Source organism: Poeciliopsis prolifica, unplaced genomic scaffold, assembly GCF_027474105.1.
Source record: "Poeciliopsis prolifica strain line A6 unplaced genomic scaffold, Auburn_PproV2 SCAFFOLD016, whole genome shotgun sequence".
Taxonomy (NCBI): Eukaryota; Metazoa; Chordata; class Actinopteri; order Cyprinodontiformes; family Poeciliidae; genus Poeciliopsis; species Poeciliopsis prolifica.
Genome location: NW_026562391.1, coordinates 2,150,277 through 2,170,348, shown reverse-complemented (window position 1 = coordinate 2,170,348; position 20,072 = coordinate 2,150,277). Strand labels below are relative to the sequence as shown.

Here is a 20,072-nt window from a genome sequence, read left to right as displayed (position 1 = left end):
GACAATCCCTCCCGCTCAACACAATAAATAAAACACAACACTGGATTCAAGAGAATTTGAGGAATGTTTTTTAAAAACTAAAACATTATGTGTACTAAACATGTGCACTGCTCCAGAATCAATGAAAATAGAACTCAACTATTGCAGCTTTATTGTCACTCAATGATTTACACTGCAAAAACTTTTACAAAGTAGTTTTGCTCTAGTTTCTAGTGCAAATATCTCACTTGCAATGAGCTTGGTTTAGGTAAATTATTTCTTAGCGTTGATTTTTAAAAACGTACGTGTTCCACTTGCAGATTATTTCACTTATAACATGGCAAATATCTTTTCATAAGTTAAAATTATTACTATTACTATTTAAATCTGTGTTAAGGAATTATTTACTTCAAACAAGCTCCTGTGTCTTCCTGGAAAGCTACTTGCAAGTTAGTTTTGGCTTTTTGCAGGTGTTCTACGATGTTTGCACTAGAAATTAGACCAAAAATACCATAGATTTTATGTTTCCGCAGTGACACAGACGCTTTACTCGCTTCAGGATGCCAAATGCTTGAAACTCAGCATGACTCAGTTCCTGATTAATTGCGTAAAAAAAACAAAAAACTGTCTGCCCATTCATTAGATCACTGAAATTTCATTCTCAGATACAGAAAAAAAAAAACCCACAGCAAACAGACACACACTGTTCAAATTCGGAGCAAATTCAAAGGGACACACATACATCAAAGACTTGACACAACTTAATGATCCACAAAACCCCTGGATTTATTCATTTTGATATCTGAATGACACCGTATTGAACTTATGTGACCGTAGCTTCAGGATGGTTGTTTCACAAACTGTGTATTGAAGAATCAAAAGTAAGTGTATAATAAACCCGCCTATGTTTGACTAGCCTATGTGTTGTATTGTTTTAGCTTGTTTCATTTTAAACAGACTCTGTATAAAAAATAAAAAAACTGCATTAAAATTTTTCTCTTTTCACGTGTTTTTCTTTTTAATCCCAACTTATGTAGAAATTTTTGCTCGATGTCAACTTCTAGAGTTTAAGTTTGATCAGTCCCAAGTATTTTTAAGAAAGAAGTGAACAAATGCACTCCAGATCTCTTAAAAGAACCGACCTGCATTTTCAGACTGTAGCAGGCCGACGAATAATCTGTATTCTATCTCTTACTCTTTCACAGTTATTTTTTTTTTAAACCAAGAACCCCAAATTCTACCGTAAGAGCAATTTAATAGTGGTTCAGTTTGCTTTGTTGTTTACATAACTCTCTGAGACGATGAGCCAAAACTACATTGTTTTGTTTTGCCATTTTGACATCTTGTTACCACTAGTTGGATGACTTCTTCATTAGAGCACCCATCTCTAAACGCAGACATCTGCGAAAGCTTTGCAGTTCACCTATAGATCACACACTCGGTGTGTCATTATCCTCAGCACCTATTATTTCCAAACAAAAGTACTAATATAATTTCAGCTCCAAGCTTCTGACTCCTAGCAGCAGTCGTCTGGCTGGTTTATAGCTCCTCTCAGCCTCCTACATATTGCTCTGTTGTTCCGCTCCATCCATCCCTCCATCTCTCTTCCTTCCCTTCTCCTCTCCTTGCCACTCTTGGTTCATTTGGCTCATGATGAGATGTCACCTCTGTCCTTGAGTGGGCAAATCCCCTCTGAGGAAATGCGTTTGTTTGCACACGCGCATGTGTGAGTGCGTGTCGGTGCGCAGAGTGCGCTTTGCATGTGTGTGGCCCACGTTGGCCTGCAGATATGACAGACTTTAGGAGTGCGCTGTCACAGCAGGTGAAGAGATGATTTACTTGTCAAGGGGCTGAGGGACAGGGAGACAGATACAGCGAAGAGATAAATGTACTCTGCAGCTGATGGAATACTGTAAAAGATGCTAACCAAGCCTGGTGAGACACCTAAACGGACCACCGTTGCGGAGTCAGTTAAGCCGTCTTTGTCTGTCACCAGTGCTGACGTGTTTATTTCCAATCAGGATTCCTGGTGTGTCGTATGCTAGCTCCACTGGCTAATCCTCACCTTCTGAAAGCATACTTTCATTGGACCGTACCATGTGGTGTAAGGCCGCACGCAGCATTCATCACGATATGCAACACATGTCAGTTTATGACAGAAAATTATACATCTATTCTGGTATCTTATTTGTAGTTCTGTCATGAAATGGAATAAAATGAGCGCCTTTAATACAGACCCTTTAAAGAGGGGGTATTGTGTAAAATAATCTTTCTTGAGCTTTATGTCATGTTATAATGTCATTCCCTCATCAAAAAAAACATATTTGAGAAATCCTTGAGTCTTCCAAGGCAACTATTCGGGGGTGCCTAAATGCTTGCTTCTACAAAGTAACGCTCATTTCCATTAAGTTCCTACTGAGCTGCAGTCTCCGACCAAACTTCTGCCTCACTGAGGTTGGTTCCTACAGACTAGTGGCAGCAGCAATTAGCAAACACCTGGTGGAACTGCAGATCTGCTGAGAGCTTTTCATATAAACGATCTCTCAGTTATAAGAACAGCTGTGAACAGCATAATGGACGACCGCTGACTCTCCCGAAGAGTAGGAGCTTCGTAAAGAGGTAGACGCCAATTTCAAGGCGTCAAAGTGTGGAATCAAATTTCTCCTAACAAAGTTTTCTTGATTTCACCATAAAATGGCACCATGTGCCTGGAAAATACATAGTACCGCTCCTTTAAGAGGATTGTATTGCTGTCTAAGTGTCAGAATTTAAGAGCCATAAAGCTATTAAAATTTACACAACAAATTATGAGGCATTGTCTCCCAGGTAACAATGTTTGGATCAGTAAAAGAAAACAAGATACCTATAGGCTGGAAAACAAAACCTGCTCTATGAGCTCAAACTGTCAACATGCTGATGGGAATTACATCAAATCGGTCGGAAGTCAGACTAATAAGTAAAATTATCAACGGTATAAACTACACCCTGGCCTCTACCCAATTGGTATACTACCTGACTGCTAATGTCCTATTTTATGGTTTTTTTATGTGACACTGTTCATCCATGCTAATGATCAAAAAAAAAAAAGCCATTGCTCATTATAATAATAGCCTGGTATCAAAAATATTTTAAATTTAAAAAGAACAAAGAGGCTTTTTCTTCAAATAAACTTATTTCATAATGAGTAACAGCAGGAAAACAGAAACAAATTGTCATAAAGTGTCTCATAAAGCATCTTAATTGTTTGTCCTTATTCCACAAGATATATATCCGTCTCAAATATGTGTCATGAATAAAACATCATTATATGGCCAGAATCACAGTGATATGAAAATAAGCGCGTTCTCTCAAGATACATTGCTTTATCGAAATATAAACACGGCCTTGCAAAAGATAGATAAGGAAGTAAGACGGGTGGATAGCATGCAAAGCCAGTCACTTATTAACTGATGCCATCTACATATTTATCTGCTGGACATCAGTTATAATGACCAGGGAATTCAATTAATGGCACAAATCAGCCTGCAGTTGTCCAGACATTTCACCATGTCCATCGCTGTAAAAAAGCATTTTCTTCAACAAAGTCAACAAAAACAGGCCTTAATTAAAAGACCTGTATTAAAATTAAATAATAGACTTTTTGTAAGGCCTATTATTTAATGTTCCTTCTTAGTAAATTAAGATGCAAATGTTTCCCAGCTTTTTTCAAGTGAAAATAAATAAAATATTCCAGTGCTGTATGTCAAGTGCTGTATGTCAATCACTTTGCCATCTAGTCAGCTTTGTAACTAAATGCAATGCATAGGGAATGTATATGAACCCAAAAAGCTACACAAAAAGTTGCCTGGCTGGATGATTAAATGTGCTTCATCAGTTTCCACGTGTTTATCATGAATTGCTATCACACTGACAAAACAACGGGTTGATTTGCTTATCCAGCCAGTTGACCTCCTGACCAGAAGAGGGCAATGTTGAGTTGTTTCTTTTGAACTATACTTAACTCTACAGTTTTTGGTCTGCATTAAGTGATTCAGTGCCTATGCAGTGTAAAAAAAAAAAAGAAACATAGGAAAAGAAAATCTATGTAAGCAAAAGTTGATTTTGAATCACTTCTTGGTAGACAGTCCTGACTCTGACTGCAGGCCACTGGACACTAGATGGGGAGAATAGTAGTAAACAATAAGGGTTGACACAAACAATCAAGTTTTAATTAGCTGGTTATGGTAAACACTATGCTGAAAGAGTGCCTTTTGATAGATTAAACTATGGAGTCTGAAGCCTTTTCATCTAGTCTAATGGGCTTTTTCCTCAAGGAACACAACACAGAGTAAAATTGTTTGCATTCGACAAACAACAGGCCGTCGTTTACTTGAGACCGCTGTCTAAAAACTGACAGTATTTCTGCATGTCAATTGTGTTCTGGCCGCGTGCGCTTTCACGCCTCACACTGAGTTTAAAGCAAAGTCTAGCTAATAAAACAACATGGTGTACCTTCTTATGATAAGAATATGAGATACTTAAGCCTAGCTGACCAATTGTTGTTGGAAAGCTGAGTCATTATGTTCACCGACATAAAGACTCAGCTGAATGTACCAGTGTAAACTATAATACACTGGTGCATAGTGTACTTTGTACACTATGTACATAGTACATTATGTACATAATGGTACTATAATGGTATTTTAGTAGCAGGAATGGACACTGGTACTGTAGTGCACCAGTGTTCATTTCAGAGATTAATAAACGATGAGAAATTTGAAAGAAACTGAAATAATAGTTTAGTCTACACTAATTTCTGTGGCCATGACAAAATATTGCACTTTGTGTCTGATGCTGGTCGTAATTTAACCTGGGCTGTGTCTTAAGAACAATTGAAATAATGATTTCATCAGATTAAGTGAGACTTGCTTTGTTTCAGTAACGGCAATCTTCACGGTTAAGGATCTTTGTGCTTTTCATACTGGATTAAACTCATATTTGGAGTGAAACTCGTGTCAGCCACTGAAGCCACATCTGCGCTTTGGGAGCCAGCAGGCAGAACAAGACTGCGTCTGGAAAGATGAATAGTAGCCTGTCATTTCATTGTCGTCTGCATGGACTCATGAAAGGATATTCAGGCTGGGGCACATTACAGCTGACCTGCTGCAGAAATATAACAAAAAAAAAATAAAATAGGATAAAATAAGCTTTGGGATAAAAAGATTGCGGTGCAATTCAACACCCAAGACTTTCAGCTTCCTTGAAAAGATTTCTTTGTCACAGGTAAAATACACGGTGCATGCAGGAGCATGTAGGCTTCCGGAAGGCACACGACATAGAGAATACAACTTCATTTCAGTAAATTGACAGTGAACAATAAGCACAATAAAGCCAAATGTGCCCCAGTTGGCGAAAAATAGTCACTTTTAATTATAATCAGAGGCACAGACAGCGGAATCAGCTTCTGTGTTCAATCTGCAGCCGCAGATAAAAGGCAGTGATTGGTGTATCTGACAAAAAAATAAATAAAAAATAAAATAAAAAAACACAGGTGATTATTACCTTGCCATAGCAGGATCAGGGAACAATTACCAGATCTTGATTACCTTGTCATTGTCGCATAATTCAATTTGGAAGAAAACCGGTGTTGACAAAGTGAGTCATATTGCAATAATCTCCAGATGATAATGGCAATTAGAGCAGAGGGGGGAGTGTGTGTGTGTGTGGGGGGGGGTGGGGGGGGGGGGTAGGGGGGAATTAAATGACTGAGACCTGTAATGAACATGAGATCCATGTCTGGCCGCACTCAGCAGCACCCTCTAATAACGTGTGGACAAAGGGACACAGACAATAAATGTAAAGCATTTCATCAAAATTGTTGGGTCTTTTTGGTTTTATTTTTCCATTTGCGTCAGTGTTTTCACAATTTCATTGTTGGTTTTTGCTCTACGCGTTTTGCCATATCCAGAATTGTTTTGTACTCAGGTCATCACAGACGTGCGGCCAGGGAGACAACAGCATGGCTCAGGTCAAAGGACAGTCGTGTTAACAATAAATCCGTGAGGGTTCAGAAGGAAGATCTGAAAATTAATGTTCACACCTTGCAAAAACAATTTTTTTTGAAAATTACTCGATATACAAAATGGCAATGAAGAAGTAAGATTTGCAGCTGTAGCATGGTTGAAAGTTTATTTGTTAATCAGGGAACCATTGAGTAAAATTCCACCACATTTACCTTAAATGCTAAACAAAATGTTTACTTTGTTTAGTACTAAGTTTTGCTCTTGCACAAAACAAAAGGACACGAGAAAACGTGCAGTCCAAGGTCACTGCCGTACCGAAAGAGACATCCACCGCCTTTACTTTGTGACAGCCTCAGAACAGAGCGCAGTGCAGATAACAGGAAGATGAATGATTGTGTGAAAATACGGCAAATGAAGCATGTTCTGTGACATCATCACGCTCTAATGCGTCTTCAGCAATGTGTTGCCAACTTTCAGCTACGGTATACGCCTTGGGCCTCGCGCCCGTGCATGGATTAAGCTCGCGAGGCTGCGCGTTTTCCAGACGTCAAAAATCGAAACCGTTTCGGCGCGTGAAGGACGACGCAGTTGCAGGAACGGAACATAAAGTGGACCGAAGTATTCCCTTCTGCGACCGGAGACAGACTACGAGTAGAAACACAGCCTTCGCTACACACACACACACACACCCCCACATACACCCACACACACACACACACACACACACACACACCCAACCCGAGGCTTATAGTTGAAAGGCTGAGTGGCAGGTAACACGAGGAAGCATCAGTCATTGTTAAAACTGATCGCTCATTGGGGAGCGCCGGGGTTCCATAGCCACAGACGTCGAGTTTGCCGGATTATTGTCACGAGTGGCGATCTGAGGCCAAATGTCAAAGTTAATACCGCTGAGAAAAACACATCGGCGGTTTTGCGCTGCCACATTTTCTTTTGTATTCAAGGATATATGAAAATGTGTAAACAAATCTCTCCACTGCCGGCTATGCTTGGCAGGAGCTGATGGGCTGCAGTTTTGTGGGCGTACCCGCATGCATGCCCATGTGTGTGGGTGTGTGTGTAATTACAACTGTGTGGCGATGTGGACCTTCGAGAATCCCCAGAGCCGAGTTGAACTCCATCATTTTTTTTTTCTTCCCCCTCGGCTTACTGAGCACCTCTGCATTTCTCTGCGCCTTCGCTTCCCCAGGTATCTGCTCGGGAGCAGTGCATCTGCACACCTTTTCTTGTCAATAATTTCTTCCCTCTGGGTTAAGAAAAAAAAAAAAAAGTTGCTTTTGTAGCACTATTTGTCACTCGGAGTCCCCGAACCAATTTAAATGCTTAAGTAAACTTTACCTGAGTCTAGTCATTGTCTGGCGTGTAATTTTATGCAGAGTGCGCTTTAGTTTGCGACGCCGTTTACTTAGGAGAACTGAGAGCTTAACTGCGAACATTTATTAGGTTCTTGTGAAACACTGGCTTGGCAGGATCAGTAATTCTAAAGTAAATTAAATTTTCCCTATTTGGCAAAAAACTCATTAACCTTGGGTTTGACCCCTAAAATCTGTCAAGTTGGACTAATTAGGGTAATAGATGGCATGTAGGCTAACAATCTTAGCAGGTTTTTATACAGTGTGACTCCAGCACTGGCTTTTCACGTGGAGTGGAGGGCGGGGGACTATTGCGGGTTCTGTACAGTTCTGGTCCAGCTCACTGGTTCACAGTATTAAGTATTCAATAGCTGTCAGCATCACACTGCAGCAGATGCATTCAGAATGTCATCGTGTGAATTCCTCTAAATGACTCACCACATCCTCCATCCACGAGGTAAATGCTGCTCTTTTGTCAGAGCTGGCAGTGTGCCTCAGCGCTTCCTTTGCTGAAGCATCAACTGTGGCAATATTACACATGGAGAACTTCATTTTGTTAAAAACCACCCTCAATGTGCACCTCAGGAAGCAAATACAGCCAAGAAGACATTTTTTGCCTCTTGAACTGTCTCACTTTTTTGTTGTTGTTGTTTTTTTTGTTGTTACAACAACAGAATTTCGTGGATTTTATTGTAGTTTTGTTTTTGCTTTTTTAAGTCATTTAAAGTCCGAGGAACTTGTGACAACTAGAGCTGCACATCACTCTGTGTCCTAATGTTTTCTTCAATGATTTATCATTCTTTTTTATTATTATAAAATAAGAAACATAATAAGACCAAAGGCTTATTTTTGCCATACTGAAGCAGTTTATAAACCAAATCTTGTTTAACTTTTTAAGGCAGACACCCACAAGTAAAGTCTACTGACCAAAATGTCCGCATATTTTTTTAAATAGACATTACTCCTGTGTATTACAAGCTCAGCGGACTTTAAAGCCACGTCTAAAGAAGCTAAATCTGTGACTTCTCAGAAACATTAAAAACTCAGATAACAATCAGATCAAAGCAGCTTTAATTGCTTCTGTTGATCATTTTTATCACCTTTGTTTAGGATCGTCCTGATTAGCGGATTTGCTTCCAAAACATTCACAATATGTGGAGATTAAGCGCTTCTCACCACTTCAACACAATGCATTTGTAGTTGTTGGTTTTTTCAAATAGCAGTTAAAAGATGGCTTTTTGGGGGTTGACACTGTCCCACATTACAGTATTCCACTTTTTTGTCAGTGTTATTGTGAACTCATGAAAAGACCCTGTTAGCACGCAGGGATATAATTACAAATGTGAGCTTAAAAAAACACACACACACACACACAGAGACAATGTGTGGTAAAGTTTACTTTTAGTCATCTCATTAAGTAAAGTGGTGGGGCGTTAATATGTGGACAAACCGGCGTGCACACACGACTGGAAGCAATATTAGAGTCTGAGGCTTCAACACACTGGATTACTATGCTCAGCTGCTCAGCAAGCACAACAGAAACTAATTTCTGCTCCCCACCACCCCAAAGATGAATATGTGTGCGCACGGAGAGTTTAAATGCTGAAAGTTAACCTTTAGAAGGCCAACAGGAGCCCTGAAGCTGTTAAACCTTTAAATGCTGTTATTTTGTTTTGTTTTTTTTTTATTTAGAAGAACTCAGAAAATTGGATCCACATAAAAACACACACACAAAAACAGTAAAGTATTTTTGGTCTCAGTTTGTTTTCCATGTTACTGGGGGAAGAGAAAAATGTCAGATGCATACATTATGAACACTAGTGAGTAGTGGAAATGGTCTTTCTGCAAGAAGAGGTAAATAACTGTTACACTGACTACTGGACTTGCCAAATTACCGTAAACACCATCTTCTCACGCCCCGAGCTGCGTGTAATGCTTTTGTTTATCGGAGTGGGTGTTTACATGAATCCTAACAGTGCAAACAGCGAAAAACTGTGTAAATATAGGGAAAATATGACAGCACAACGTAGCAACCGAAAGCTCAAAATGTCTCGAGGAAGTTGTAAAATACATCATCACATTTGTAACAGTGAAGAGACATCAACGCTTTTCCTTTGTTCTTGTTAAAGTTTTTTTTTTTTAGCCGATAGAGAAGAGCCTAACGAGAGGACGAGAACGCACTTCTTCAGCCTACAAAAACTGACAGGTGCATCTCAATGAATGAGGATATAATCGAAAAGTCCTGCAATTCAGCACACACTGAAAACCATCCTTTGCATAAATCGAATTAGCGTGATTATGACCTACAACTCATAGAAGCCCACTTAATGAGAAAATCTGAATGCTACATGTAACCAATGACAACACAGACTTAATGCAGAAATATTGGCCACATGCACTCGACTCCCAGTCGAGGTTGTTTGTGTGTGGATTGCTGTATCTGTTGCTTTAATAGCAGCCTGCGGCTCACCTGCGGTGCTTGGGCCAGAGTGTCCCACCTTCCTCTTGAGAACACACAACTGGTTCTCTACGGGGATCCAGTCATGTGAGTGCGCTGACCAATCAAATGCAGCGATAGCATCCTCAATAAGCCAACCGGGTAGCGACTTTTCTGGCAATGTGGGTTGGAAAACGAAGTCTTCAGACAACTTTGGAGTCGATCAACTACGGTGAACCAACTAATGGTTCCAAATGAACTTGAATAGAGTTGTTAGCAGGGACTTGTGAACTAGAAGGAAATCTTGATGAATCGGTCGAAAAGTTGGCAATATCCAGATTCACTTTCTTAAATGGGTTGCCTTGAGATGACAGACTGTTGAATCCCAGGTCTATATTCCCACGTAATGGTATTCATTTTCCATACATAAGTAAGAAATATAGACATGGGACGTATATCAATATGTCAGCGCTGTGTGGTCCCATCCCACAGATTGAGAAACTGCCATGTCGACAAATTCACATGCGGCTATCAATACTTTCATTTGGCAACTGGGGAGGACGCTGACATTAATTCAGTGCCGCGCTCAGTTATCCTAATGCGCCGCGGCGCATCTGTTATGGATTCAAAAGTGAAATCTGCAGACGTGCAAACGTTTGCGAAGCCTGCGGCGTGGCGAAGCGTCGACTCCATTTGGAAGCGAGGCGGACACTTTTCAGGTTTTGCAGCTGTCACGGTGACAGCTTCAGCAAACGTGACTGTCAGCACAACATAATGTATTCCACATCGCAACGCATTAAGTTATCACGTCACATGTTTCTTTTTTTCTGTTGGTTTCTTTCCTGCTTTTTTATTTTTATTTTTTTATGCTTTTACCAGAGTTAACGAAAGCGATGATACACAAAATGACAAATTGTGCTTGCCTGAAGGTTAGAGCAGCAAGCTTCTGAAGGAGGGGCGGCGGAGGGACGGGGGCGGGTTTGGCTGGCTTAAATGAATGAGTAATGCTCTCCCGTCCCTCAGCAGCTACTTTTGAAGTGCCCTTGGAAAAGGCACTGAACCCCCAATTGCTCAAATTGAGCTGCTCAGTGGCCAGAAATGCAAAACTATGACTGCACGGGGTGGTTACCAAATGGAGTTGAATGAAACCAGGGTGGGAAGAAGAAGAAGAAGAAGAAGAAGAAAAAACTCCCACCAAAGACTGGGCTCAGTCCGGAGCTCCAGGTGAGAATATTTTGTCAGCTGCCACGATCGGCAACTAACCATCAATTCACACTCGTGCTTCATTCGAACGAGTTGGCCTGTATTTTTGCAGGAACTGATATAAATCAGGCTTAGAAGCTGCAGTTGGCTTATGATTCAGAGCTTCTGCTGTAAGTCTTTAGCATTGATTGGTTGGAGTTGTAATTCAATCAGCCTGTTATTTTCCATAAGCTTAAGTCAAGTCAAGTTTGTTTGCATAGCACATTTCAGCAGCAACAATCACAGTGATTTATACCGTAGACACATAATACTGTAACCAATTATGAAACAAGCAATAAACATTTTGTCAAGAGCCATCATCAAATCATAAAGCACATCAGATATATTGATCAGAGTTCCGGTCTTTAATCAAGGCAGATCTAAACAGGTGTGGTTTTTGTTGTTTTGTTTTTTTTCTATCTTGATTTAGTGTTTTGCCAAATTTGAAGTTTTGTGGAAGTTTGTTCCAGATTTGTGCTGCATAGAAGCTGACTGCCACTTCTCCATGTTTGGTTCTGATTCTAGGGATGCAGAGCAGAACCAGAACCAGAAGACCTGAGAGGTCCGGAAGTGCGTTGTCTTAAATATATTTTGGCGCTGAGCCGTTCAGTGATTTACAAACAGATATAAATTTTATTCTTTGAACTACAGGGAGGCAGTGGAAGGACTTCAGGACTGGCTCTATTTTCCTGTTTTTGGTACATTTAAGCAAAAAACATAAAGATATATGTTTTTTGTAACTTTTACAAAAAACATATATCTCTTACATATTTGTTAAAACTGTCACAGCGTCAGCATGAGACAGATGATCTCTTAGTGCTAACTACATACCTACAGAGCTCAATCAGAAACAACCAAAAATAGACAGGAAGAGAGTCTGAGTGCCGTCAGTCACCCTGGTGTATGCGCTGCTCACCAATGACGGCGGACTTAGTTTTCCTGGATCGATAAGTTGTTTCTCTGCCATTAGCACATTAAGCATGAGCTTAATTGACAGCGCTAAGACCCTCCTCCTGACTCTGATTGGTTGTTTTCACAGATAACCCGTGTCGTATCATACTGCCAAGATGCGGTGACCCTTTTAGCAAGTATGTTAAAAACATACAGGTTAAAAGCTGCTCATAAATGCGTATTTGCGTGCCGCTTTGTGACTGTAACTTCAAAACCAATTCGTCTGATTCCATCTTATTACGTTGAAGTTCATACTTTCAGTAACGCCAGCAAAGTTAAACTGCAATTTAAAATGCCACCGTTTCAAGTCAGGAGCCTCCGATCTAGAGGGTCAAATTCACCGCCTTTATTATTCTGCATAGAATTTATAGCACAGCTATTACTAAAGATCAATAGCACTTAAACTGCTCCATTGATATTGAAACCTGCACTGATTTACAAGCACACGGTCCTGGTCAAACCAAGACAAACACGCACCGTTGCACAGCAATATTTGGCCATTGTTTGCTGCTGTCTAAATGCCGTCCTCTTCTGTTTTTCATTATGGGATTGTTCTCAGAGACGAGTGTTAAAAGATGGAGTGTATGTGTCCAGATCCTACACGTACACTCGGAAATTTAAAAAAAAAAAGAAAAAAGAGATCTTTCAATAAATTGGACTAGAGTGTATAAATGTCAATTTAATTTATAGTCAGTGTCTTAAAATCCAGGAAGCTTGAAAGTGTGCACTCCTACATACACACACACACACACACACACACGCACACACACACCCAGTTAACTGTATTTGAAAGGATTTTCTTTCCCAGGCAGCAGTTTGGTCTCACCACTGTATAGACAAGCATGTCCACACCAAGACTAACAAACTCACACACGCATACACACTGCTGTACAAATAAAGGAACAGAAGAGGGCACAGTACGTGTTTACCCTGAGGGCGCCCATGGCCGACGCGCTGGAACCTGCGGGGGTTTCTCACCGCTGCCCAGAAAACATCTGGCAGGTGAGCAGATGAAAAGATGGACGGCCAGCAGAGAGTGAAAATCTTATCAACTTAATGTGCAGAGTGGCGCACTGATACCAGCCAGGGCCGGGATTTGATTACAGACCATCACTTGGGAGTTACATGGAGGCAACCGTTGCAATTTAGCTCAATCCAGGATTTGTGTCTTCTCAACATTTCTCTGCTTAAAAAAAAAGATCCCACTGACACTCAGCTCATTACAGTGACATAATGCACCTCGCATGCACTTCAAGAAGACTGCATGTTAAGGACTTTTCTGAGCAGATTTATTTTTTTGAATATTAAATTTGTTGCATATGATTAAGACAAAAATGATGACATGATTTTAATACATGCAGGATTCAATCTAGTTTAATTGATTGCCTGTCCATTGCCTTTCTACACAGATCTGTTCAATTCTCATCTCCCTTAGGTCCCTGTATGGGATTTCTCCCATTGAGCTCAATTTGTCCAGTAAAATTTCAACTCAAGGTACAGAGGGAGGAGTTTTGAAATTATGACATGGATTTTCTGCGCTGTAGTTTACCACGGTTGTAGTTCTACAACGGCAGCTGAGGAATGAATGAAGCTATAAATTCAAAGCTGGCCACGCTTCCAAATACTGAAAGAGTAAAAATCTGTGTGTGTAGGGGCGCACACTTTCGAAATATCTAATACTAAGCGTGCTTTTGATGTTACGAACACTTTTACACCGTTGTGTAGGTATAAAACATTATTTAAATGTGAAAAGAAAAGATAAAAAGTGACTGGTGGCTTTGAACATGATATGATATATGATGTAAACTTCTCGCTCTTGGTTTATGAAGGATTCACAGCTTAACCAAAAACATGTCTAATAATTATTCATAAGTTCTCTGGAATGATTCTCTTTAAAGTGATGTTTTCCTGGCTGAAGCTGAACATTTCTCTGCATTCGACTTTCTAAAGATAGAGCGAGGAAAAACAACATTTCACGCCCACAAGCACAGAAAGAGTTGCTCAGCACTTGCTCAATTCTGTGGGTCAGCTTCGGCGCCTAACTGTTGAGGTCATTTTCAGTTTGGAATGCCAATTTTCATCGTTTGAATCCACAATATGGGAGTTTATGGTCGAAATCATTTTGAAGTTTGCTGTCGGCAGAGCATAAAGGTCACCCCCCCACACACACACACACATTAAATAATACCCAAAAATATGTCAAAACTGCAGGGAATTTCATTTATTTGCTCATTTATTCAAACACTGGTTCACAGTACTACAGCAGCACGTTTCCACCCTCAGTTGCTCGCATTTGATTACCACGTAACAACTGTTTCTGTCGAATATGTGTAAGCATATTTCAGACAATCACGGGAATCAGCAACATGCACAAGAGGCTATTTTAATCTTATTGTCACACTGCAAAACTTTGAGTCTTGCTAATATACATTGTTTTTGTTGCATAATAAATTAATTTGGGGGTTCTGATTGACTTTCAGGTAAATTAAAAATTAATACAGAATAAAAAAATGATATGGATATATTTAGTTGTCGGAGTCAACTTCATTTGATTCCATCTGTACAGTCCTTACACTGTCAGTGAAAACTGGGCAACTGGAGCAAAACATACAGTGAATGGATGAGAGCAGCAAACCCAGAGGAAGAAGTTGCATCCGGAGGACGCTCAAACTACTGATGCCTCGAGAAAACCCCCTTCAACATTTGATGATCGCTGGCATTTAGAGGTCCCAGAGACCATCAGAGCATTTAGAGCTGCTGCTCCCAAGCTGACAGAGTACCTTCATCATATTGATGGACTTTGCTCTACTGGACAGAAATGTTAGTGTCTGGAAAAGATCTTTCTGAGATCTTTCGATGCTTCTGATAGAGGACCTGAACTTAAAGTGTGGAGAGTTTCTTTCAAGGCAGAAAAAAGGTGTTTACCACCAATCTCTGTGTTATATTGGCAATACTCTGGAATGCTTAATCCTAACTTACAGAGTTCAGGAGTTTGTTGAGGAATTTTTATTGGTTTGGGTTTTTTTTGTATCATTAAAGTTTAACATGGATTGGCTGAGAATTTGTAGACGGTTACAGAACCTCCGACATTCACAGACCACATTCACGCAGCCTGCGCATAAACAAACATGAGCTCAGGCAGGTTGAGTGTGTCGTTTTCTATTGATATTCAATGTCGAGGCCAAGTCCAAACGCAGAAGATGGTGAGTCGTTCCACCCACTCGGTTAAATGTACTTTTTTTGCATCTCGCAATACTTTTTGCTTCTATGTGAGTAATATTGGTTTGAAGTAAGGCTGCTGACTACTCTACTCGCCACTGAACAACGTACAAAATCACTTTGCTCAAACGATGCTTTCCCGTTTGAGCAGAAGCTTGATTGTCGCATTGTAAGTTTCTATGTGCTGAGCCATGTGAAAGTCAAGTAAATAGGCAGTAAGCAGTAGATATCGTCCCTGGATGTGCTTTAGCTATTCTGTACATCAACTACTGTAAGTACTGATTTTTGCTGTGAAAAGAAAAATTTAAGACGTGGAAACGTGCGTCTGTTCTGCATGAACTTGTCATTTTGCAACAATCATGAACTTTTTTGTTTTTGAACCTGCATGTAATTTAAAAATAAAAATACGACTTAGTCTGCATGACGACGCTGGAGAGAATTTTGAGTGACATTTACTGAGAAAAAGCCGGGCAAGTTTTTACGCTTCTAAAATTCTTTGGTTGAAGAGACATTTTTCAATTTCACTGGCAAACTTGGCCAAAATGTAGCCAGTTGAAATTTACAGGCGTTTAAGTTGAGAGCTCATTGCAATAGTTTAGCTCAGGCTCCTTGACATGGTGGGTTAAATTTACTTGTCTTTTGATTGAAAGTGCCACAATATATAACATTTGGAAGCAAAGGCCTATGACATAATAACTTTTTCTAAAATTTGAATAGTAACCTGGGGGTAATATTTACAGGACCACAGGTGATTTCTTTTTTCGCAAATTAAGCCAGATTAAATGGTAGCATTCAAAACACTCACGACATTTGACCAAACACCGTTTTCACTGTCACTTGAGAAATTTTGATTGTTGCCATTTTTATTTGATTTTAAGAGAAAGAAAAAAAAAAAGAAGTCCCGCTTGTTCCCTGGGTACAATATTTGGATACGCCACAGAAAAACAGATCATGAAGGTGATAACATGGGGGAAACACTGTCATCCATACATCCAAACCGGTGCGCGTTTATGAAACTTAACCTGCTCAATCTCTCTTTGCCAACTTTCCTTTATCCATATGGATTTCGCCTACATTGAATATTTCCAAGATCTCACGTCCAACAAACAGAGACTCGGCCAACTATCTCCACCTCCCACCACCGCCACCCGCTCCAACTCACCATCAGTCACTCAGCGGCGGATTAATCCAAGCAGTCACCCGAGACAACCGATCAGTCACTCATCGGTCGCGCTCACCCAACATGCCACCCATCTAGAGTGGCACATCAGCCTCACTCCGCGGGAGTGATTTCGCGCCTCCCCCCACTCCCACGCATAAGACCGAGAGGTTGAGTGTGTGTGTGTGTGTGTGTGTGTGTGTGTGTGTGTGTGTGTGTGTGTGTGGTGTGTGTGTGTGTGTGTGTGTGTGTGTGTGTGTGTGTGTATTGAGGGTGGTGGTGGGTGGGGAGTGTCTTACCTTGAGCGCTTCGATATCCAAAGACGTGGAGCGGTCCATGGCTGATTCCGTTGAGCTGCAAATCAAACAGAAAGTCCCAAAGGCGAAGATGATCAGAGGAAAACAGATTAGAAACGGAGCCAGAGGAGGGGAGAGAAAGCAAAAAAAAAAAAAAAAAAAAAAAAAAAAAAAAGTTGGGGAAGCTCTCTAGAGTCCCAAACTCTTCTGCTGCTGCTGCCGGTGCTGCTGGTGCAGCAGCAACATCTTCCCTCCCCGCTGCTCCCCTGGGCCGCTGCTAAGACTGGGTTGTTAATATTCCAGTAGGGCGACGGATTTTCTCAGTTTCGAGCCTCCGGTTGGGTGGCTTGGCAAAAAAAAAAAAGAAAAAAGAAAAGAAAAGAAAAAAAAATCTGTGGACTTCACACCATGGAAGTCCCCGCCGCCGCGCGCGCACACATGTACATCCAACCTCCGGTCAGTCCGTGCAGTGAACCGAGGGAACGAAAAGACGTGAAAATAAAAAAAATAAAAAAATAATTGGGGGTCGAGGAGGGTGAGAGGGGATAGGTGAGAGAGAGAGCGCAGCGCCGTGCGTAATGATGGTCTCGGGAAGAAGCGGCTTTTGCGCACTTGGCGATCCCTGCTTTCTGTGGTTGTTACATCTGAGTGAGAAACATTCCCCCAACGCGCCCCAGTCCACTTCCTTCCCTCTGCTGGAATGATGCCGGGATTCTGGTTCTCTCTCTCTGTCTCTCTCCCTCGCTCTCTCTCTCTCTCTTTTTTTTTTTTTTTTTTTTTTTTTTTTTTTTACAGTTTGTCAGCGGATAGATGCCGTTGCATCCCGGCGCGTGTCCCGACTCATGTGGCGTTGGGTTCGCTGTTGCTGCCGCGGAATGGCCAACGGAGTCCGAGTCCGGGAGAGAGAAGATTCAGTCTAGCCTGGGCGACTTCCATGCGGCAAACCGCCAGAGATATGAGCTCTCTACCTCCTCCTCTCCCCCCCTCTCTCCACCTGCCCCCACCGCGAAACAGGAGAGAAGAGAGAGAGAGAAGAAAGAGAGAGAGAGAGATGCGGAGAGAGGATAAACCTGATGGGAGAAATGCTGAACAGTGGAGAGCTGTAGGGAGACGGGAGGAGTGAAGCAAGGCAGGTTGCTGTAGGCTATGTTATTTCAATGACTGACGTATCAGTGTGTGTGGGTGTGTGTGTGTGTGTGGGTGTGTGTGTGTGTACGTGCGCGTGTGCGTAAAGGAGAAAGGGAGAAAGAGAGAGAGAGAGACTGGGAGGGGGAGCGCTCTAATCAAGTAGATGAATCGACAATGCTGCTTTGCCACTGAAGTCAAGAGAGATTTAAATGCAGTGACTGTTGGGAGAAAGTCTGGGCGTGCTCGTCTTAAAGCCCGTGCGCGTAAATTAGAAAAATAAATAAATAAATAAAACAAATGACTGCCCAAGAAATGAACGATATTTATCGCAAACGCACCTTTTGGCGCGCGCGCGCGTCACTGTGCGACTTTGTGGAGACACGGAAGCAAACGAGTCGATTATTTGCTCGCGTATTTATGAAGCAGCAAAACTTTTCTTACTCATTTTTCGTCCTGCCGTCACCGTCCTGATCCCCCCCGCTGCCGCTGAGTAATAAAGTGTCGCCGCCAGCCGACCGTAAGGGTCCTTATGCGTTACCTTTAGCACCCGCTGAATGTTGTGCGCGCAGGGAGAAAGACATGTTTGGACTATACCAGTGGCGAGAAAATAAGACCAATAGGAGGAATAATAATAATAACAGGAGCGGGGAATGACTCGTAGGGAGTGTGTGTGCGCGCGCGCGCGTGTGTGTGAGGAAGTAAATGCTGACAAAGGAAACAGAAGATATACATCGCGTGGGGAGAGCAGGTGTGGTGAGGAGGGGTGGGGTGGGCAAGGAGGAAGCAGAATGAATATCAAGAGAGGGAGCTGGAGAGTGGAAAATGTGGCGGAAGGACACACTGCGAGGAGAGGGAACGGTCCATTTCAAATAAGCATTTTATAGAAGAAGAGATTGAGGTTAGTTACAGATTTTATACTTCACTTTAATCAGGTCTTTTGTCGTTGCTTAGACTCTTTAGGAATGAATTAAGACACCCATCCAGGTCTTGTTTGGTTTTCCAAAGCCTGTTTGAGTAAATCAGACAGGAAAGAAAAAAAAAAAATATATATATATATATATATATACGACTCAAGGACAGCACAGAGGCCCTCATCCTGGCCGCCCAGGAACAGGCCCTAAACCCAGAGCAATAGAGGCCCAGATCTACCACACCAGACAAGACCCAAGGTGTAGGTGGTGCAAGGAGGCCCTGAGACAGTCCAGCACATCACAGCAGGGTGCAAGATACTGGCAGGGAAAGCATACATGGAGCGACATAACCAAGTGGCAGGCATTGTGTACAGAAACATCTGTGCAGAATATGGACTGGAAACCCCGAGATCAAAGTGGGAAACACCCCCAAAGGTGGTAGAGAACACCAGAGCTAAGATCCTGTGGGACTTCCAGATCCAGACAGACAAAATGGTAATGGCGAACCAACCAGACATTGTCGTAGTGGATAAACATCAGAGGAAAGCGGTTGTGGTAGATGTAGCAATACCAAGCGATTGCAACATCAGGAAAAAGGAGCACGAGAAACTGGAGAAATACCAGGGCCTCAGGGAAGAACTGGAGAAGGCCTGGAAGGTGAAGACCACAGTGGTGCCTGTGGTCATCGGGGCCCTCGGGGCAGTAACCCCCAAACTGGAGCAGTGGCTACAACAGATCCCAGGAACAACATCAGACATCTCAGTCCAGAAATGTGCAGTCCTTGGCACAGCCAAGATACTGCAGGACCCTCAAGCTCCCAGGCCTCTGGTAGAGGACCCGAGCTCAGAGGATAAGAACCACCCGCGGTGGGTGAGAAGGGAACCGGTATACACACATATACATATAACTTTTTGTAAATTACTCATTTAAAATATTAACACAATTATATTTTAACTTTGGGTAAATCCCTTGTTAAAAAAGGAAACATTCAAAATAACTTCATTTAGGATGCTTTTTTGATTCCATTCTGCAAATTTGTGGTCTTAATTGAACTTTAGTTTGTAGTACTGATTAGTTTTACTAAATATAAGGCTGGGCTCTACGACAAAGGATGCCCTGCAGTGAATCATCTCTGCAGAACATATTCCAAAAACTATTCAAATCAGTCATTTCAAATGTTTCCTCATCTTTCCATGGCACTGTTTTGAAAGTTAACCTGAAAGACTGTGCACTTTTATTTATCCATTTACTTTTCTTTTTCTTTTTTCTTTTTTTTTTTTCCAAAAATGGTCTTAAGTACCAGATGGTTTACCTAAAACAAGTCCGCATGCACACAGGTAAGTTAATGTGGTTGGGGTATCTGGTGTATTTCCTGCCT

At 41.5% G+C, this 20,072-nt stretch overlaps 1 protein-coding gene across 1 annotated transcript in view; it reads right to left on the bottom strand.

Moving 5' to 3' along the window:
- Nucleotides 1-18,299, bottom strand: part of LOC129366980 (zeta-sarcoglycan) — a 304,564-nt gene extending 286,265 nt beyond the window's left edge. Inside the window, exons 1-2 of the mRNA XM_055041146.1 lie at nucleotides 18,225-18,299; nucleotides 16,659-16,713 (exon numbers count right to left, since the gene is read on the bottom strand). Of these exons, the coding sequence (XP_054897121.1) occupies nucleotides 16,659-16,697 (39 nt within the window). The 5' untranslated portion in view covers nucleotides 16,698-16,713; nucleotides 18,225-18,299. The remainder of the gene's footprint in view (nucleotides 1-16,658; nucleotides 16,714-18,224) is intronic.
- Between the last annotated feature and the right edge of the window lie 1,773 nt (nucleotides 18,300-20,072).